Source organism: Loa loa, assembly GCF_000183805.2.
Source record: "Loa loa unplaced genomic scaffold supercont3.71, whole genome shotgun sequence".
Lineage (NCBI taxonomy): Eukaryota > Metazoa > Nematoda > Chromadorea > Rhabditida > Onchocercidae > Loa > Loa loa.
In genome coordinates this window covers 213,364-235,044 of record NW_018108251.1, presented here as the reverse complement: position 1 = coordinate 235,044, position 21,681 = coordinate 213,364, and the positions used below count along the sequence as shown (strand labels likewise).

Genomic DNA, 21,681 nt, shown 5'->3' with positions numbered 1-21,681 from the left:
ATATATATATATGCGTATATATATACGCATGTTTTCAAGAAATATAAGGGGAAAAGAACTGCGGCAGCTCTGCAATAACGCATCGATCGACGCTTTTGCTGGATAAAAATGTCTCACTTCTAAACAAGCAAATTTCCATCGAATACTTTATGGCCTGGATTAAGCCTTTTCATCTTTCCCTGGTTTATTTACTCCCATGTGCTGTCTTTATAGTACATTATTTACTAACTATTAATACTTTCCGGTAAAATTTGCATATGGACATCCTTGACAATTAAAACACACAAGAAAAAAAATCATCCTCTCACGCAAATGAATGATGTAAGTAGAATCATCTATAACCCTATCTCGAAAGTTTATGCGTATGTAAGCTAATTACTCTACTAATTAGTGTTTTTCGGAAACAACTAATACAGCTAATGAATTTCAAGCAATCTTAAATTATAAGAAAAATGCCCACAGAACTTATGCTAAAAGAAATATTATAGTTCAGAAGATTTAACCACTAAAAACTACTATGACTTATCGAAATATCAAAATTAAAGTTAATTAAGGGAGATTACAGAAGATAGAATCAGCGAGAAATATCTACTTGTAATGCAATAAAGATTGTGATTTTAATTTGCACATCACAATACGATGCTTGAAATTAGATGTTGTAAGCATTTCACGTAAAATAATGTAGTGCGAAAAGCCGGGGTTTGCTACCACATTTCACTTCAGAGTAGGCAATGCATGGAAAGTCCTTTTTTTTAGACCTATAACAATGGTTGGAGCACTCAAAAAAAAAAAAGAAAATCGCCGTTGCGGAAGTGGAAAAAAAAAACTGAAAAAAAAACGTAAAAGATTATAAAAGATTTTTTAAGATCAAAAAAAAAGGGAAGGTAAAAAAGTGGGTTAAACATCATAAGTTTTAATGACCAAAATATTTGTTCCCAAAAACATTAATGTTATTGGCAAAATTGTAATTCATACTTTGGAGGAGTAGGAACGAAATTAAAACTCATTATTGCTCCTGCAAGACGTTCTGATCCAAATATTAATGGAAGCAACTTTCATCAGAACACATGTGACGGTTTTCATACGCATACAACAACATCTGCAAGAGACATAGTACTTCGTCAAATTCGAACCCAAGATGACTGATGTGAAACGCACATTCGCATATTATGTTTGGAATACTGCGGCTCATTGCGGCAAGCATAGATATTTGAAAACAGTAGGATAGGACTGTATTAGATTAAAAGTATGGCAATAACTTCTCACTTATTTTCGATATCAAGCAAATCCATTCCGAACAATTCCATGGAAATATTGTTTCTGCAGCACTATTTGTCTAGAACAGCTTCAACTTACATTATCACAAGTAGAAAGAATGATTAACCGTGTAGCATCTGTGAAGAAGACATTAAAATAAATGACCTACCAGGAATTCAATCTTATCGATATTGTTAAAATCCAGAATTACGGCACGAATCCATATAATAATTGTACCACTTAATCTAAAAATAGAGTGCGAAAACTGTGAAAGAGAAGCTAGTTTCCCCAGGAAAACCTGAAAAAATTATGGTTCTTCTTCATATGTTTGGCCAAGAACTTATTTTTCTACGCCAATAAGAATAAAACTAAACTGCTTATTCGAAGTGTATTTGGTTTCTCACGCACTGGTTGGGAAAAACAAAATATTACCATACACAATGTGTAATCTGCTTAAATGTATTTTCTGAATACTGACACTTATATTTCATGGTACACCAATTGTGTCGATTTTTAAAATCTGAAAAAAAAAACCACAACACCGTACTTCTGCTTCTTTTCACTTTGTCGACTCCAGTTTATCTCTCATTTCCGAAATTTCCTACAGAACTCCCAATCTTTTAGATACAAGACTTAACCAACTGACCTTTAACACCTAAGTGGCTTCAAATTGATCCTCTAATGCAATTACCATACAACCAAAGCTGAACTTACCTAGAAAAGATTTCTAACAAACCACTTGCAACATTCCTTAATGCGGTACCATTTTGCAACGACCTTGGTTAGTCCTGTCTTCGTATATTACAAAATATTTTGAAGGATCGCTCCTATATGTCCAGTAAAGATAGTATGAATAGGTTAGTTCATTTATATACGTATACATATATGTATACATTTCAGAAATATAATTCTGGAAAGTTGAACAGTCTCCATCGGCACATAGCGAAAATGAGTTTTATGCAAGGATGGATTGATTTTGGTTGTTAGGCGTGGAATAGCACAATTTTCCATTTTGCTTTGTGATGGAAAGAGAATAAGTTGCATGAAAACAAAGCGACACAAAGAAGAATGTTTGCAGTTATGTTCAGAAGAATGTTAGCAAAGTTTAGGAACATATTATGAAGAAGATTATGTCTCTCTTCATTTCTGGAAGTCAGAAAATGTTGCAATAGCCAAAGAAGAGTCAGAATACTCCAGGATTCCCTCTTTTCATATGTACTTCATACTTCATCGGCTCCTTTCCTTTCTGCTTCTGCTTTTAGTGTGCATTTGTTATTGGTATAACAGCGTAATGCTACTACCACGGTGTAAAAAAAATGTGATGAAAAGAGATGTCAGTCTGGCATTTCTTTAGATTCCATCCTGATCTATCATCTAAGTTTTAAGTGCTAAATGGGAAAAGCACATTGTTAGAAAGCACATGTTATCAAGAGGGCATTTTATGTATCAACTGAGGATAATTTTAGCATAAATGTTTTTGAAAGAGAATAAATTTATGATTTACAGCGAGCAACATATCAGCATTTATTTTAAAACCTATTTTGCTGATTGCAAAAGCTGTTGAGGAAATGAGAAAAAAAAACAAAGGAAGAAACAAAAACAGGTGACAGGAAATGGGCATCCGTCGACCTTCTACTTCAACGTTATCAACATCATGACTTTGTTGTCCTAGACACATCTCTGTTTTCTCTCTTTTACTTCCTTTTTATCGAAAAACTCAGAATTCATTAAGATGTACCGACGGAATTCCTAAGAACTTGTATATAAGCGCTTCGTTTTAACTTTACACTCAGCACGATACCTTTCGTTTTTGTATTTATTTGCGGCTGCATCTTTTAAAAATGAACTCAAGTCAATAATATCCAGAATTAATAGTATGGTAGTAACTCACTAAAACAATATGTGTTAGAAGCAGTTTAACCTTTTTGTTCGAATTTACTAGGGTCGAAATTTTGATTGTAATAGAAGAATTTAAAAATGTGCCAAGTTAACGGAGACACCGTAGAAGGATTAGACAATATCGAGAAATTTTCCCCCAAAATTAATCATAATCGAACGGTACTGTTCATTACGGTTGCTCAATTTTCAATGCAATGATCGGAGCAACTGTCATTTATGCTCAAATGGCATATCGTATTTGGCGTAAGAAAAGATGCAATTTTTAAACAAATTGGTGATAAATAAAGGACATTAAGGAATCAATTGCATTTTTCCATTCCATTGTTCATAACGTCTGCTTATTTATAATGGTCATAGAACAGAATTTCTTGCATCTTACTGGCTGTGATCCAAAAGTCTCTCTTGAAATCTTGAATGCTAATAAATTAAAATACCAATGAATGGGTTATTGAGAAATTACATTTGTGCATAGATTTATGTGCACAGTTGTGGGTTGCCAGCACTGTGACATGTCATCATTCTAGAATTCTGGATTTAAATTTGTTTCTCTTACTTCTCATTGGAATAATCTTTATATTCATTTTCTGGACAATCCATGAAACACCAAATTTTTTAATGCTCTAAATAAGATTTTGTTAATTCCATCGATTTTTACGTGAAACTGGCATGTGCTACTATGTTCATTTTCTTTCGACAGAATTATTCCAGTTATGAGATTAGTATCTGGTATTATGAAGTTTGTTTCTTTTTTTTAAAATTTAAACCGTATTTTCCGTATGCGCTACTACATAATACGAAATACTCTTGATCTACGCAATGTGAAAAGCCGAAAAAATGCTGATTAAAATGCGATGTAAAGAAATCAAATTCAAGTTTATGACTTGTAGGGTGAAAAAAAAAAAACAAAAGAGAGATAGGACATGAATTAGTGAGAAATCAAGGCGTGTTGTAATACTTCAAACTTTTCTGGTTTTTGGTCCAAGACTTTTGAACATTTATTTGGACCTTTAGGTTTTGAAATCGAAAAAATGTGCTAGAGATCGATCCATTCTTTTCACAAATTAATTTCTCCAGGTAAATTGGTTTATGTTCGCTGCTCATCTGCCAATATTGCTGTTGATCGGATTAACAAATGCGAGATGCAGATGGAATGTCATAATAAACTGAGGTTGTAATGCATTCTAAGCAGATTATTCTTTAAATAATTCTTTCTTGTCGCTACGAACAAGTAAATAATAGCATATTATAGTAATCGTAGACTTTGCAATCGATCCAATACCTCATTTTATGGAATTATTGTACTTTAAAAAATTTTTACTCATACGTTACCTTTTGTACATTTTTAAAGCTGTAAGAAAACAACTATAAAAAAAGTGCAGTCGAACAATATTCAGAGCTTGAAATATCACATTCGCCTGAAGAATTAAACTAAACTTTTGCGACCCATTATATGATTGTTGACAGTTTCTTTACAGATTTTTTGCAATGTTCCCTCAATCTGTTTGTGCATAATTACTGGGAAAAAAGGTTGAAGGTCACACAATTAAGACTCTTACTAGTGGTGTGTCTATGAGCTCATATTGCATATTGCTGAGGTAACGTCTAAATTAAGTAAAAGCAGTGTTGTAATAATTACCAAAACGGCTGATCAGATCAATATGTAAATCGCTTAATGAATATTGTTAAAATTCTTAGTTTCTCATATTCATCAGAGAAATAATCGTTCTTTTAAAGTTATTTCTTACAAAGGTAGATTAATAGAAAAAGGGGAAGACGTAGAAAGGTAGCATTCATGATTCAATTTATGGTTTATAACTTTTTTATATCCTGATGGCAGGAATTGCATTGATTCTGAGAATGAGATAAAAATTAATGTTGCATCCGATCCAATGCGCATTTATCTACAGAAAACATTTGTTTGGCCAGGACACTCCAACGATTTATCCAAATTTGTGGAAAGATGTTTTTTATTTTTTTTCCTTTCAATTTTTTAAGCTTTTTTCCTATTTTCTGTAGCATTTATTTGCACTTTTCAAACTATCAGTTAAAGTGTCAAATTTATGTTCATCTAACTGAATTTTAATTCAATATGCACAATTTTCTACAAATTAGATTGCTATTTCGTTAATTTAATGCAACAATGAATGGATGTTGATAAATGGATGAAATTCAGTAAACAGTTCTCAAATCTTAAATAAATAAATCACTTGAAGTAATTAGGTCAAAGTAAAGCTACTTGTATTACCCCGTTATTTGGAAAAAGGTGCAAAACATTAAAAATTTTGGTTGAATGGCGACATATGGTTGCACAACTGTTGTAGATACATATATTAGAACGTGTAGGGACATCAAAACCAATGGATTCGTATCACAGAAACCCCTACACTATCCATGCTTTCTTTCACGCAACATTTATAATTGCGCTCAAATGTTTTATTGCTATTCATTCGTTAAAATTCATACCAATCATAAACTTTCCTCCTCTAGTTCTTCGACTCTTCCTTGCCTCACATCAACCGATTATTGATGTTATTCGTGTTACTGATGCATTTTGGTCACAAATGTTGACTAACAATACAACACAATCTATGATCGAGTGGTACTTCGAAAAGCCATAAACCAGTAATTAACTGTAAGTCTTCTTCTGTCAATCCTTTCTATTATTGCCGACTTTTGACCGGAACTGGATAAATTACGGTTGTTTTGAGGACGTTGAATAAGAGCACCCATTTGCATAGCGTATTTATCAGACACTTCATGAATTAATTTAGGTATATGCAGTAAATAAATTCTGAACACAAAACTTTTATCTTGTCATTTACGATTCAGCAGGCTATCGATACTATCAATTCGATGTTTGTGTAAATATTTTGTGACAAGTATATGCTAAATCTTCACGTTCGTTAATCAGTTTTTCATTACTTCCGTTTTCGTTATCTCTAAAAATGATCATTACATCAAACAAATTTTGTTTTGTAACCGTTCTTCGTTTCTCATTTATCAGTTCTACTCAACACTTCCAACGCTTTTTTACTATCCATATTTCTGATGAAAAATTTCAATTTCCCTTTTAATTTGAATTTTTTTTATTGCAAAAACCCGTAATTTACAATGCCGGAAAAAACAACATGAAATTTCAAACTAAATTTCCTAAATCATAAAACAAATAATTCGCTCATTTCCTCCTGGAAATTGCAGAGAGTCAAGAGAGAGACGGTCTAAAAGGTACAATCTTCTCAATAACGGGAGGGGTGCCATTAATTTGACAGCTGCATTCGTCAAGGAAGGGTGGAGAGCAAGAATGAGGAATGGACGACAGAGCTCGATACGGGAGAAACGCAAGATAGAAATCACGCGTGCCTCATTTTGCTCCTACTTGTGATCATTCTAATTTGATTACCATTTCATACAGTGACGTTATGAGCTTACTCATTATCAATAGTCATCTTACTGGAAATCCCAGATTTCAATGATCGCAGGGAGTTTTAATATTTCAGCAGTTAAAATGGGATTAACTTTTCTTTAATTCATTCAATACTTCTACCACATTATATCCATATCACTTAATTTTTCTCACATTTTCCCGTTTTTTCGCTATTCCAGCCAAGCTCCAGTGCCTTCTAATGCCCTTTAAGAACTCCATCCACCAATTTTGTTTATTTCAACTTGATCTTTTAGAAGCTATACAAGTTTTCCTGAGTTTGGTTAGTTTGGGCCAAATAATCCTTCCCTTTAAAATGACTGAACGAAAAAATATTGTTTCCCATCTTTTGATCTAGGTGAAGTACATCTTGGCAACTTTATTTCTTCATACTATCTCTAAGTATTATTCATATCTAGACGCTTTACTTTCATAATTTGTTTGCTTTTGCAACAATTTTTCGTTTTCATAGGTCTATACCAAACATTTGTTATTATTTCACGACAAGGAAAATTGCACAAAGTTGGAAAAAAGTTTCAGTGACTAAAAAAAAGCCCCAGCCATATTTCAATCTTGAATTCATTTCACAATTACCAAATTGATCAGCGTGAAAATCGATTAATTCTGTTTGCAGCAATTTTTTCTTATCGACAGGAAATTCCTATGAAGTTAACTGATTGAAATTATTTATCTCTCCTAACTATTACAAACGCTCCTTCTCCCATACTAACCGATTAATGATTCGTTAATTCATATGAATAATTAACCATTGCTTGGAAATTGATTTTACTGTAGGGAACAAACAGTGATGTTCACACCTTGTCTTGGAGTCATCTTTCAAAGAGTTACCGATAAGAAAATTACCGGGCACAAACTGTTTCAGAGCTTCATTCAGGTTATCCATCAGTTTATTTTTATTGTTTTCAGGTTAATTCTACCGTTTAAAAAATTAAAGGATGTGAAAGTAATCTTAAAAGTATATTATCTCAGGAAAACAAAGCATGCTTCTGGAATACGAATTTAGTGGAAGCAATAAATTCTACGAAATATGTTGGTTATATCAAGCCATCGACACTATTTATAACTTCAATGAACGAGAGATATATGCAAACATTGCGCGATGCTTGGGTTCTACGGATTTTGAAACCAGCGAAAGGATACCGAATCGAAACTCTTGGTAACATTTTTAGCCAGTGATCACTGATTTTCCTTAAATATTGAAAGGTAATTGAAATTTGAACATTTTTTGCGTTTAAAAAGTAGATGCTTGGACTTTCTTCAACAGTTTCCAATTTTTATTCGGAGTGAACTTCCGCAAAAGAATGAAAGGATTTAAGCATAAGATTGAAATGACTAAAAATCTGACAAGATAATGAAAAGGCGCTACAAGATGGAATGAAAATATGGATAAAGGTGATACAGTACTTCTTATAGTAACTACCATCGGAAGATTGGGTAGAGAGGAACGAGAAGAGAGCACCTGTCGAAGGATAAGACGTCTGAAGGAGGCTTCGTTACAGGGGACTTAACGCACCTGTTAACATGGAATCCGGGATAAACAGGAACAGAGAATAGAACCGTAAAAGCTTCACTTTTGCGCAAATTTACATATGCAAACAGATGTCCACAACCACACAACGCTGTTACTATTCTACCTTGCAACGTTTCCAATTAATTTAAATTCATTAGGAAACCTTCTTTACTTTACCACCGATCTTATCTCTAAGGAAATCGGAGATAAAATCAGTATCAAAGGTAGGACTAAAATTTCGGGGTCAATGCACTCTTTTTCGAGAGTCTTCTTGAAATTTTCATTTTCACTGAAAAAGCAATCAATAATTTGGACTAAAAAAAAGAAAACGAAGAAAACAATTTGCAACAAGCACAGTCGAATAAGTTGTGCTCAAAGAAAATCTACTCTCAAATATTTAGCTAATTTCAACATCAGGATATTCGTAAATAAAACTCAAGAAAATTTGCAACTCGTCAGTGTTTTCTCCTTGCTTAATTCCTATCTCCCAAGAACAATACCAATGTTTCTGTGCTCTTCGAAAATTAAGACTGTCTTGTGCGGATGGATATTTGAATTCGAATATCAAATCACGAAAAATTGAAGGAATGGTCGTATTTCAGGTGATGTGGAAAATATCGGAATGCATAAGATTGATCAGATGCATTTGGTACCATTGATGGATATTATTTGTAATGTGGTATTCAAAATGAATCAAAGTGGTCGTCCAGCAGTTTTTGAAGCTTTGCTGGATGAGATTCGTGAAGGATATCCAAAAATAGAACCTCCATCAACGAGGACACTTCGGCAAGCTATTCAGACCCTCTTGAAACAAGAAATCTTGGAATATCACCTGGAACAACTGTATATCTGTTTTCCTCATACAGCTCCTTATCACTCCACCAAAATTCGTCCCAAATGTACCGTAGAATGCCAAACTGGACAAAGTGTCATGAACGGCTACGCTCCGACAAATTCATTGAAAATCAAAAAAGGTCTTTAAACACATAGCCCATTACTCAAAATTTCTGGAACAAATTCGACTAAAACTTCAAAATTCAACCATTTTCGTAAGTCGTATAAATCCTGCAACAGCTGGCAGAATTCACACAGAAAATGTGTTTGTGAGACATGAAAACGAACAAAAAAACAAAAAAAAAATCACTCACTTCTGTTCAGGTATTCTGGCCAGGCTCTTCATGAAAAAAGACACTCTCCCAAAAACAATGCAACTTGGCCGAAACCACACAAGCCCTACAAGCCAATCGAAGCATTTCGAACTGCCAAATGCCAGTGCCCAACCAAACAGAAGCGGCGAAAAATCTTCCGCAGCACAAAAGTAATGTTCTTAAAGCTCTCTTCTGGAAACGGTGATTCAATTTTCAGTGCTCTTTGGGCCTTGTCTTTTTATTGTGGAACTTGGCGAATGTGGTTTGAACAAGATTTGTGCTTAGTTTCCATGACGTGAAGTTCACGGTATCTAGTCAAAGTTAGGGAGGGCCACAACAGATTAGCACTAAAGCTGAAGGTCAAAGTTTAGTAAATTAGTCGGGAGACGTTCTAACGATGTTATAAGGCTGTGAAAGACATTGAAATTTTTGGATTTAATTAGCAACTCGCGCTCTTCATTACTGCAGCGACTGGTTGTGGTTATCACGACTTTTTTCTATAAATCCCAGCTATAACCCCCCTGAGAGATGTTGTTGTGGAATGTCAGGCTTAGTGTGTTCTGTTGAGGGTTGTTGACATTAGAGCTAACATTTTCAAATATTGGAGTAAGATGGAATAACTGTCAGATGTCGAAATGAGGCTTAAATCATTATGTTGCGACAATAATTCAGAGAACGTTTCATTTCATCAAAGGACAAAAGTCCTCTTTTGCTGATATTCATGGGCTTGCTACTCCACTACCTTATATACAATTTCACTCTGTCACCTTTATCATGTTTACACTATAATGAAATAATTTGCATGATTTTCATTCCATTTCTCTCTAGGTTCTATGCATATATATATATATATATATATATTTGTTTGCTTATTTGCACATGCATATGTGTATGTGTGTTCCTTAAATTTATTTTCCGAGGCTTTTTTTTGGTGAATTCTATTCTGGAATAGATATGTTTTCTGCAAAGGAAATGCTCGTATATTTTTATAATTTTACTTTAGAAGTTTTCCTTCTTATGGCGATTATTATGATATCAGTCTGGTCACTAAATCACTCGAAAATTTTCATTTCAGTTATTTTTAGCACTTTATTTACTAGTTTTCATTCGTCAGCTTATGAACTAACAGTATGTTGCACCCTCTCTACACTTCCCCTTGTTCGTTCTGCTTCATGCTTTGTGGAATTTTACTTTACATTTCGAAAATATTTCATATATTCTTCACGTCTTTGATCTTCGGTTGTGTTTCATGCCAAATTCCGATGGACTTTTTTATCCCTCATAAATATTCCATTCAATTCTCAGTTTTTTCTTGCTGGAATTCCCTCTCACCTTCCCACTCTCTTTCCGTATGATTGATTTTTGTAGACATTCACTTGCTTTTAAAATCTCATTTGATAGCTTCGAATAAACATTACAGTTGGTTAAAGATTTGAGCATTACATGTTCCTGATAATGCTACATTTTGGTTCCTTGAAAATTCAGAAAAACATGTTACTTTTCTTTCCTTCCTTGTGTCTTTTTCTGCTTTCGCTCTCTTCTTGGTGATTTTTTTTAGAATTTCAAATAAACACCACCTATTCTTGAAGTGTAGTACTTGGTTTTTATGTACAAAATACGAGACCTTCGAATATCGTCAGTTGTAGTTGTGATTTATGGCACTGTCATACTAGTACACATTTGCGAACTTCTGAAAGAACCTTGATTTTCAGATATTTATTTTTGTTCTAAAATTCCAGAGAGTTTTACTATCGGTTTTATATGTCCACTTTTGAGTTTTCGAAATATGCGAATTTTATTGAAGAATGACTCAATTTTAAAATGGGAGGGAATGACAAAGTTCAAAATAATATATGTACATATAATTGAAATTGACAAGCAAAATATGTGAAAAGTTGACATAGTCTTTTGCAGGAAATGCTTACACCATGAGAACGAGTTTTATCAAAGCTGGATAAAAACGAGCGACCAATACTTGTCGAATAATTTCAATCTTTTGGATCCACCAGAATATTTGTCATGCTTGACGGTTTGTAAAAATATTAATAATAAAATCAAACGGAAAAGGAGACCAAGAAAGACGATAAATGAGTGTGGTCGAACGTCAACTCCAGTTCAGCGGGGTTCCGATTCGGCATTTTCTCTCTCCCCTGTAATTACCGAAATTTCAAATGGCTTTGATAGTAGCCTATCTGGTGACATCTCACTCGAAGAACCGATCGTAATGAATCGAAGTCATACTTATGTCAATGTGTTAAATAGCGAAATTACGCAATTTGAGGACATCACACAAGTTGAAAAGATTTTGGCGACAGCGTTAAGTATTACTAATGTTTGAATTATATCTCTATTTCCATAACAGAGTTGTATTTTTTAGAAGTCTTCTATTGGAAACTAAATGAGCGAACATTGTTATAGTACTAGTAATTCAAAAGGAATCATGCTTAAAGGCTTACAGACTGTTCCAACACTTTAAACACTTTATCGTTTTTCTTTTCTTTTTTTTTTGCACAGATTTTATGATATTTTGAAAGCATTTAGCAGCATGATTTTTTTTCTTGATGTGTTGATACATTTGTTGTTTCAGCGATGAAGACTTCCATTTTACGTGAGCATAATTCCACCTTTTACTTAGGGTATGTGAAATTTTTTCCTGAGATTTCTGCTTTTTTCATAGTTGTTTGTTGGGTTTCAACTGGATGAATGAGACTTATGATTTAAAAAAGGCCGAACTCGGTATTTAGAATTCTAAGTTGAAATTGACGGGTGATACCAAATTTATTATAATATTCAAATTCCTGAACTGGATTCTTTTTTGATGAATTACTTCAATTAAGCAAACTAATTTTTGATTGTATGTAATTGCAGCACTTAGTCAATAATTTAAAAGATACTTAGGCATCAGAACGTAACATCAGAACACTTTTTTTTTTGTTGCAGTCTGATTGCACACCAGTAGTCTATATTTCGGAAAAGAATTTAAGATCATTCTGTTTCAGTCTGTTAATTGGGCTCTCGAGCTTCTGTCCTTTTTTCTGATCTCCACATACTAAATTGTGATAAAGTTGTCCCTGTTTAGTTTGGAGTTTCCGGGAATAAAAGCTCTTTATAGATGAAACGATTTCTGATGTCAAAACATTTATGCCAAAAACCTTTGCATACCGACATTTTTGAAGTTGTAATACTCTGTGTAAGTCAAATAAAGGTGTGATACGCTGTACAAGTTAAAATAAAGAAACCACTAAATTAATTAGTACAACGCATGCTATTTTAAACCTTGTCACTCCCTCACATTTTAAAATCTTACTAGAATAACTTTAATTTTTTTACTTTTATGAGAAGTTTTCGGTCTCCAGTTTTTCTTGTTTCTGGAGCGTCAGATACGATTAATTTGTGTGCGCTGTTATAATTCGCTGCTCGAACTTTGCTACCAGGTTCGAATTAATCCCTTATTTTCCTGTCAACAATTCTGCATAATTTCCCGTATTCTTTTAATGATTTTAATATCGTGACTACAACAAAACATGACCTATTTCGAAATTTGTGAGATACGTAGGTAGGGTAATTCGAATGATATTTGCAAATTGCTAATTCATCATAAAGTACTTTACATTAATCCACACAACTCCTATCCCGTTTTTAGCCGATCATTTCGAGTATTTTAGCAGATCGGTATGAGTTCAACTTGTAGTTACAGAGTTTATTTGTGCTGAGGTCAGGTTGGAAGATACATTAGAAGATTAACTGGATGAAGTAAGGAAGAAGATTAATTAGATGAAGAAGTCTTGAAATCTTCTATCCCATTGTGGCTCTTTATCTCCAATTGGATGAAGAGGCTGTGGATTGTTTAAGACTTAAACGACATCTAGGTTTTGATGAAGAAAAAAACGTCAGAACTTCCTGTCGTCTGAACACCGCGCCACTTGATTATTTCTTCAGTTTGCATTTTCTGAAGTCCATAAATCCAATTCGTACTCTTACCTTTCCAGTTGTAGTTTCATTTGAAGCATACGTATGATGCTTTTGTATTCATCGTGTAACGACACGTCGTTTAGGTAAAAATTCTCAATGTAAACAGATTGTTTTTGGTTTGGAGCTAATTTTATTGCTATTTTACTTATGGCTGATAAACAGACCAGTACTGCAGCATTGCAGTTACCAGCATCGTACGAATGGTATCGCGAGCAAATTGCTGGACATCACCCGTCTGTGGTTAAGAACGGCGAGCATCAAATTGGTTCGTCTCTTATTTCCTCAGATTGTGATGAAATTTCGTTGTCCGTACAAAAATTATAGGATTTTCATTAAAATAATTTCCAGAATAAACACTGATTTTAGCATAAATTTCGGTTTGGTGTACAGGATTTGCTTTTAGGACTCATAAAGGAGATTGGTAGTGAAACACTGTTAAAACCTGTGCAGGAAGGTGTACGAGGAGTATGTGAGGTTTGTTTATTCTAATTCGAAAAAGTGATTGAAAGATTACATTCAGGGCAGGAGTAATCCCTGTTTACGATCGTTTTGATATATTACTAGATTTTGCTGCTCTGACAAGTCTTTGTATCATTTGTTTACAAGTGATACCTGATATTTTCCTGCATCCACAAACTGGAAACATCCAAATTCTAACTTCTATTTGCTTCGCTTAAAGCAGCAGGTAGACAAACAAACATATGTGTCGTTTTCCTAGATATGAAATCTGTAATCTATCTGTCATGCGGTAAATGAACGTTTAGTAAATAAATTAATTTGATTACTTTAACAGTTTCAGGTAGCATTCTATAATAATTTGAAGCATCAGAATGATGACGGTGATGTTTTAACGAAATTTTCCATATTTGTTCCGAAATTCTATGGGTTAAAAACTCTGCGCATTGGAGGAAAAGGTGATTGGTTAGTCTGGAAAAAATTTTTTTTAGGTTGGGGGAAATACAAGGTATTTTTTTTAGCTGTTCTGATAGTAAGGTTATAAATTTCTCTCTGTAATACTGGTATATTTCAGACATGAAACCTCAGGATAAAATGATCACATGAAGTTCTCCTTTTATTAATTGGCAAGGGAACGGAATGATTAAAAAAAAGTAACGGGAGCAGAAACTCTCAGGATGAGGAAATTAGGGAGAGAAAGTTTACCTACTTATAGATCTCTCAACATTAATCCGTCAAGTATATATATATAGATATATTCGAAATTTGAGAAGTGGAATTTATCGTTATGGAGGATTTAACGCATCGTTATAAATGTCCGTGCATTATGGATATCAAAATGGGCAGAGTGACCTATGATCCTAGTGCAACAAAAGCGAAAAGATTATCCGAAGCGGTGAAGTATCCTGAGCAAGAAACACTTGGCTTCCGTTTAACCGGTTATCGGGTATAATTTGTGTGATGGTTCATTTTTCATTAATGCGAACATTTCAGTGCTTCTCAATACCTGTTTTTGAATTACAAAAGAAATACAAAAATTTCATTATTTGGGAACCTATTTAATTGGTACAGCTGCTCTTTGCCAGGAAAAATATGGATAGTTTACAATCTGCATTGGCCAGCTAATCGCATTCAAATTGTTCGCATTATTTTTCATGAAAATTTTGATTATCGAAAAGCTCCACAAAAAAAGGAAAAAAAGAAAACAGGGTTTTCGAAATTAATATCAAACAAGAAATTTCCCTGGAATTTCAAACTTCTACTACTAATTACTGTCTAATAAATAGTCATGTGTTTGTTATTCATTGATTGTTTAGTAAGTAAAACATTGTTTCGTTAAAGAAATTCATGTTTACGCATATTTTTTCTTGAGATGCGTTTTGGTTGCAACGAAAATGATTTGCGAGTTCGTGATAAACAATGGGGGAGATCCAGGAATTTGGGAAATATCGTTGACGGTTTGTTCCTTCGTAAACATTCTAAGTTCACTTTTTTTTTGTGGAAGTTAGCAAAAATAATTTAAGATGCTACGCCTTTTTTTTGTAGCCAGTTGAAAGGAAATCTTTAATCACTCGGTATGCTTAAAAATTTACTGGCGATTTAAAATATGGGCAAATTTCTTCAAGTTTTTAAATCTTTTCAACAACAATAGCACATCAAGGTTTGTCTTAATTTTGCAGTTGTTTTATTCTGAAAAAAGAATTTTTAAGCATAGTGAGTGAAAGTTTGCAACTAGAAGATGGATGCACAGTAACTGGGGCGAGATAGTATAGGAGCGGATGTGGCAGATGCCGCGGAATTTGTGCCTATTGAACTTTTTGATTGGTGTCTATTAAGGAGGTTCAATTTAAGTGTACTTGAGGAAATGAATGTAGAAAAGTTCAGTTTGGCATACTGTGGTTAAAAACCATTTGGTCATTGTTCAATAATAGCTTCCGTGAGAGAGCTCATCCGAACCCACTCTTTCCCTGTTATTCTCTCCCGAGTATCAATTGCATCATAAATCGCGCAATCGATACTTTGCATTTTCATCTGCTTTGCCGAAGAAGTCTGGTTTATTTGATAAGAGAACTGTAAAGATGATCGTGTCAATAAATAATTTCTTTCTTACTAAGCCAATATCACCTGGTGGATATTTCAAGGGAATTTGCACAATCCTAAAAACTTCACATGTTTGTTTGTTGCTAATTACATGTCCCTGTAATCAGTTAGTCAATTCACTGGAACACTTATCAAACTATTCGAAGCAGAAGGTTTTTGTTTATGTACACCTCTAGAGGTTTTCAAAGAAACTACACAAATGGATCGAGTGCGTTCGAAATTTTTTGATCATGTAGTATAGACAAATTTTACAGCATTTCGTGAGTTTTTATCTGGAAGATTTATGGAAAAAAGTTTCGTGGTTGAACAGACATTGGAGCAGTTATATATGCTTCGGAAGTGGTTCAATTCACAACGGGTATTTTATTCGGTGTTCCGAAATTTTTAGAAATCCACCTAAAAATAAGCATTCAGTTTTCATTCAAGAATGATAAAATATTTAGCAGCATATATCAGGATATAATAAGTTATGACTATTTCAGATTTATCATTTCTATGCTTCATCTATTTTGCTCGGTTATGAAGCATGTGTGGAACAACCACCAAACGTTCTTGTTAAATTGATCGATTTCTCTCATGTCTTTCCTGCGAACGGTGCCGTAGATGACAATTATTTATTTGGTCTAAACAGTGTGATTAATATAATCGAGAAATACCGGGGTTCATTCAATTCTGGACCATGTAGAATAGTCTTGAATTCTGGAATGAATTAAAAGCTAGTACTTTTGAATTTAAGACTAGTTATGATGATGATGTTATTGTTTGTATCGTTGTTATTGTTTGTACAGTTCAGTAACCTTCAACTTTTATAAATTTTCGTTCTTTTGCATTGTTTGCAGTCCATTTCCTGGGATTTACTATCTTCGATATTCACTGAGCCCAACTAGTGAACTGAAATTAGTTGATGGGTGAAGAACTACATGACAAAATGCATAACTACTTTTATACACAAATACCGCAATATAATGAAGCATTTTTTGCATTGCTAACAGCACATCATCTCCTTGGTGCTAATAGAGCATTTCATATTAATTGAACTCAAAAAAAAACAATAAAAGGGAACTTAGGTCAGCACTGAACTACAATGGCATTTTACGAAACGCATTTTACGAAAATTTTACATTTTACGAAAATTCATGTAATATGTAAATATGATTTATGAGTGAGAAGCTGAACCTGAGGAGATTTCGAAATTTTTGTTTTGTACTTCAATTTTTCTAATATTGAGTTTGGATGATTATGCTATCAGTCTCAATTTGAGGTATGAATATCCATACGCTTTGAAGCGATGCAAACTTAATGCAGTTGGCCACAATAACTTAGTCTAATACTTGGCTTTTTTCTTTTTTTTTTTTCTCATCGTGCCGTTAACGAAGAAAAGTTTGTTTTTGCTACAAAAGTAAGTTGGCGTTAATATGGTATGTGGTGAAATGGCTGTGTTCAGATAGCGTATGGAAATTGGTTTCTGTGGAAAGCAAAGGACAGGAAGATGGAGGAATGAGTGCCGTGCTAAATTCATGGAAGTAACCATTTTGAGCTGACTCCGTCATGCTGGTTGATTACTGAGCGTTAAACGGTCAGTTAAGAAAGTATTCATTTCTCTTTAATATTCCTTTTTTGTTATGAATTTTTCGCTTGGCACTAAGGTATTTTTCATTAAAAAAGTTTTTGAAGCGGCATTTTATTGAAACAGTTGGATCATTCAGGGAGTAACCCAGAAGGCATCTGTTTTGTAATTTGAAATCCGAACACTTTAATTGCAGAGTACACAAATTAAAATATGGAATGCATGGCTAGTTTTTGGTCTCGCTCTTTTGTGACTTGGTATGGTCGTGGAAGGCCCATGATTACGGGGTTTGATTGCAGAGTGAAAATTTGGGCAAAAGGTTCGAGAGCCAAGCTTGCTTGTTGCCACCTATGGAGCTTATTACATTTCTCCACTGTCTGCTCAACAAGTTTTCAAAAACATTTTCCGGACTTATAAAATTATGAGCGATAGTGCAGTCGGAAAAAAAAGTATGACATTTGGACTTGATGGACTTCTGGTATTTATTTACTAAAATCTTCCAAGTTTAACTAAAATCCTCGCTTCAAATTCTGCTCGGAATGTCTGATTAGTTCGGAATATTATTTAGCTGCAATGCAGCGAACTGACGTTGAAAATAAGTCTTGCAATCAGTAGCTTTGAGACGACTAGCTAGAATTTTATAGCTGAAGTTTTTTTGATGTTTTTGAGGGTGTTGTTGTAGATGGTTGTGGGTTCAAGTTGTGCATCGTGGTTCGGGTAGGAAATTTGGGTTTGTAGGGCTGATGAATTTAGCTCAAATGCAGGCTATTTTTTTGACAGTCAACTCTCGAAAAGCACAGTTTGCTAAAATTCAACTTCATTTTCGCCGGTTTTTGATTTGGTAGCATTCCTCATTATGCTTTCATTTTTGGTTATTACTGGTGCTGTTTCGTACCAAAGGTTCCATTTTAGGATCCACAACAGTGGCAGGAACAGTGGTACCAGTCACAAATAACTGGGACAGAATATTCTGTTCCATTTTTTTAATGGGAAATACAGAAGCAAACGAAAGAGAAATGGATAACCCAGACGCAGAAGAGTGTAAGGGAGTATCGTTTGTAAGTCATTTGTCTTGTTTTGTAATATGTCGGTTTCTGTAAGCTGTGAAAACCTATTATAAAGTTTCTAATTTTTCAAATCTGGCTTCCTTTGCGTGAATTTGACTTCTTTTTCCCTTACCCCTACAGCACCTTTAGTCTAGAACACCGTCTTTGAAGATTCAAATCGCTTTTGGAACACACTCGAATATGCAGCTTTCGAGACTACGGATATTAGCTTTCAAATTTTTTGGTCCATTCCACTTATTGAGTTTTTGGTGGTGTTAACGTTCTGGCATTAACTGATTAACGTGTTTATTGTTTTCTCCACTTAAAACTTCCTACAATATGGCTCATCATACTCAATATCATTGCCTCATTATTGTAGTAACACCGCACTATAGTGTGATTTCTAGAGCACTAAATAGTGTAAAAGATCGATTGAGATTTCGTGACAGAAGCGAGAAATTTTTCAGAGGATAATTTGAAAATTCAGACTTGGAGTTCTTTGTCTGAATGTTATCACATGCTGTCGTATTACAGGGGCAGTTTTTCAGGCGTCAAAAACAACTACTGCGAATCCTTCACAAACTCTGATGCCCATCCATACTCACTCGGTTACTAACGATTATAGGATTAGTCGGCAGGTATTTCTTTTTCGGTTATCTTTTGTATCCGGAGACGAAAGCATTTAAAATGTTGAGCATCTCAGCAATGCTCAACGTAGAAACAGACGACGATGAAAATCTAAAAGTTGTGCCATCGAACGGAACTGATAATTCGCAAAAAGGCTAGGTATAATAGCCCAATATTGAATAGTGCAAATTTGCATTGGCATGTGGTTCATTTTGAATCTTAGTAAAGTAAACTAATAGTACGCAATATTTAAGCTCTCTTTCTGTTTTTGCAAACGAGTAATAATTCTCAACTTCCTTGTTGCCAGTGTTTCTTTACCGGACCGCTTTGTGAAATTGATTGTTATTTCAAACTTCATTTTTCTAAATTCATTTTTAGGTACTTGGTGTGGGCATCAATGGGAAAGTGGTGGAATGCGAAAGTAGAAAAACGGGCGAAAAATTTGCTTTAAAGGTTCGTTCACTAATTTCTAGACTTTGTTTGGATAGAAATGTTAATAACCAATCTTTAGGTTTTACGCGATGTGCCAAAGGCTCGTCGAGAAGTAGAACTTCACTATGCTGCTAGTCATCACAAAAACATCGTCCGTATATTTGATGTTTATGAAAATACCTACAATCAAGTGAAATGTTTACTTGTCGTAATGGAATGTATGCAAGGTTTGTGTTTTAATTAGAATGCAAACTGCAAGCTGCAATGAAATATTGCATATGTATTGCAATGCGTTTAATGAAGATTGAAGATGAAGATGATAATTCAGAGACGTGTACGAAATTACTGCTAACTGTAGGTTTTTCCAGTTGAACGGGGGAAAATTTATGTTTCAGGAGGTGAACTCTTCACTCGAATACATCAGAGAGCACAATCAGCTTTCACCGAGCGTGAGGCTGCGCAAGTAATGTCTGAAATCTGTTCGGCAGTTGCACATTTGCACTCACTGAATATCGCACATAGAGACATAAAACCGGAAAATTTACTTTATAGGTATTTCCTCATAATTTCACTTGATCAGATTCTCGTGTTGCGCATACTGGCTTTATCATGTCCGCGTATTTAATGGAATTTATTTTTTGTTTCAGCTGTGATGGACCGTCCGGTATTTTGAAACTAACCGATTTTGGTTTTGCAAAACACTTGGATTCTGTAGATACCAGGCCATTAGAAACACCTTGTTATACGCCCTATTATGCAGCACCAGAGGTAATAAATTTTCAAATTTTCGATTCACTGGAACTTTATGACCACTTAGATAAAGATTTGATGGCACTGATTATTATCGGAATACAGCGTTTCGTAGCTGTGCATCCACTTTCAAATGGCAACTTGCCGAATAGGTCGTTGTTAGTCCAAATGGTCAGAGAGTACATGCGTAATCTTTGGAATGCTAGAAGTTCTGATCTGGCAATGTAAAAGCTCGTGCATACCTTGAATTAGACTTGACCACAATTATTGTTGTTTCATTTCTTTAATAGAATGTTAGCACTCGGAAAAGTTGCGTTTCAGGTTCTCGGTCCTGAAAAGTATGATAAATCATGCGATATGTGGTCCATAGGCGTTATCATGTATATTCTGTAAGTTTTTAAACGGAATTTTTCTCTTAAGGTGATTCCAGTGTTGTGAGTTCCTCACTATGTTTTTTGGTCCTAATTTGCTCATTTTTACAGGTTATGTGGTTTTCCACCATTTTTTTCTGCAAATGGTTTACCTATGTCTCCAGGCATGAAAAATCGGATCAGAACTGGCAAATATGCTTTTCCTTCGCCAGAATGGGATCGGGTTTCCGAAGCAGGTCAGTGCTTGCCAAAGCTTAGTTGTCATAGGGGATTTTTTTTTAAATTGCTTATTGGATTATCCGTGTACTTCAATGTTTGTATCAAATGATTAGATAGTCAATAGAAAGAATTTTTAGCAAAAGATTTGATCAGAAAGTTATTGCGTACTGATCCGAGTGAACGTTTCACAATTGAACAGACGATGAGCCATAAATGGATCATCCATTATCAGAAGGTTCCAGAAACTCCTCTTTTTACTGCCTCAGTACTTGAGGAAGAAAAGTCTCAATGGGTAGAAATGCAAGTTAGTTTCTATTCTTTCTCATCGTAAAGATCTAATATTTTCACTTCTCAGTTGTCTTAATGTTGTGGACATTCTGATCGTTAAGAAAACGGAAGTGAGTCATATTTACTTGATGAAAATAAAAATTAGTTGATGGAAATGAATTCAGGATGAAATGGAAATGACTCTAGCTACGATGCGTGTTGGCAATGAAGATATCCATATTAAAAGTTTAAAAGATTCAAATAACCGTTTATTGAACAAACGCCGTAACAAAATAAACAAACGATAAAAAAGAATAGTCTATAATTATGTGAGTCATCTGTTTTTATTGTTTGCCTCTTTCAAGTGTGTTATCCTCAAAGTAGTAGTGTGAATTCCATATTTTTATTGAACTGGTAAATATTCCCATTGTAAGTGTAATGTATTTGTTTTTTAATAGTTTATTGTAGACCCGATTTTGAGCCTTTTTATTTGATGCTGTTTATAACTAGCTGTTCTTGTAAGGTTGTGAAAAGTGCCTTAAGGAGAATTCCCTTGATGTGAAAAAACAGAAATATATATATATATATATATATATATATATATATATATATATATAT

General features: G+C 34.2%; 5 protein-coding genes across 5 annotated transcripts; 4 read left to right on the top strand and 1 right to left on the bottom strand.

Annotated features, from left to right (window-relative positions):
* Positions 1-1,121: 1,121 nt before the first annotated feature.
* On the bottom strand, positions 1,122-2,005 carry LOAG_05112 (hypothetical protein; the record flags this gene model as incomplete). The annotated part of the gene is made up of 4 exons (XM_003140649.1): positions 1,122-1,230; positions 1,260-1,336; positions 1,427-1,555; positions 1,994-2,005. The coding sequence occupies 4 exons, from the start codon at positions 2,003-2,005 to the stop codon at positions 1,122-1,124; spliced, it is 327 nt and encodes a 108-aa protein (XP_003140697.1).
* Positions 2,006-7,385: 5,380 nt separating this feature from the next.
* LOAG_05111 (hypothetical protein) lies at positions 7,386-9,430 on the top strand (the record flags this gene model as incomplete). The annotated part of the gene is made up of 4 exons (XM_003140648.1): positions 7,386-7,472; positions 7,568-7,754; positions 8,711-9,082; positions 9,267-9,430. 4 exons carry the CDS (start codon positions 7,386-7,388, stop codon positions 9,428-9,430), a joined length of 810 nt encoding a protein of 269 aa, XP_003140696.1.
* A 1,657-nt stretch (positions 9,431-11,087) lies between these two features.
* On the top strand, positions 11,088-11,725 carry LOAG_05110 (hypothetical protein; the record flags this gene model as incomplete). The annotated part of the gene is made up of 2 exons (XM_003140647.2): positions 11,088-11,095; positions 11,171-11,725. 2 exons carry the CDS (start codon positions 11,088-11,090, stop codon positions 11,592-11,594), a joined length of 432 nt encoding a protein of 143 aa, XP_003140695.1. The 3' UTR covers positions 11,595-11,725.
* Positions 11,726-13,306: 1,581 nt separating this feature from the next.
* Positions 13,307-16,603, top strand: LOAG_17411 (hypothetical protein). Its single transcript, XM_020450073.1, has 7 exons — positions 13,307-13,493; positions 13,632-13,702; positions 14,028-14,142; positions 14,455-14,630; positions 15,057-15,141; positions 16,039-16,142; positions 16,267-16,603. The coding sequence occupies exons 1-7, from the start codon at positions 13,376-13,378 to the stop codon at positions 16,495-16,497; spliced, it is 900 nt and encodes a 299-aa protein (XP_020306311.1). The 5' UTR covers positions 13,307-13,375; the 3' UTR covers positions 16,498-16,603.
* Positions 16,604-17,772: 1,169 nt separating this feature from the next.
* On the top strand, positions 17,773-21,475 carry LOAG_05107 (camk/mapkapk/mapkapk protein kinase; the record flags this gene model as incomplete). The annotated part of the gene is made up of 12 exons (XM_003140644.2): positions 17,773-17,829; positions 18,021-18,081; positions 18,264-18,409; positions 18,946-19,035; positions 19,403-19,477; positions 19,536-19,683; positions 19,852-20,008; positions 20,104-20,224; positions 20,528-20,595; positions 20,689-20,813; positions 20,934-21,100; positions 21,249-21,475. 12 exons carry the CDS (start codon positions 17,773-17,775, stop codon positions 21,369-21,371), a joined length of 1,338 nt encoding a protein of 445 aa, XP_003140692.1. The 3' UTR covers positions 21,372-21,475.
* Positions 21,476-21,681: the final 206 nt, after the last annotated feature.

Bases quoted from the DNA above. Each gene is read 5' to 3' on its own strand.
- LOAG_17411 (XM_020450073.1), top strand. From the start codon at position 13,376: ATGGCTGATAAACAGACCAGTACTGCAGCATTGCAGTTACCAGCATCG. The intron at 13,703-14,027 runs GTTTGTTTATTC...TAACAGTTTCAG, and splicing joins GTGTACGAGGAGTATGTGAG to GTAGCATTCTATAATAATTT. The intron at 16,143-16,266 runs GTATTTTATTCG...TGACTATTTCAG, and splicing joins AGTGGTTCAATTCACAACGG to ATTTATCATTTCTATGCTTC.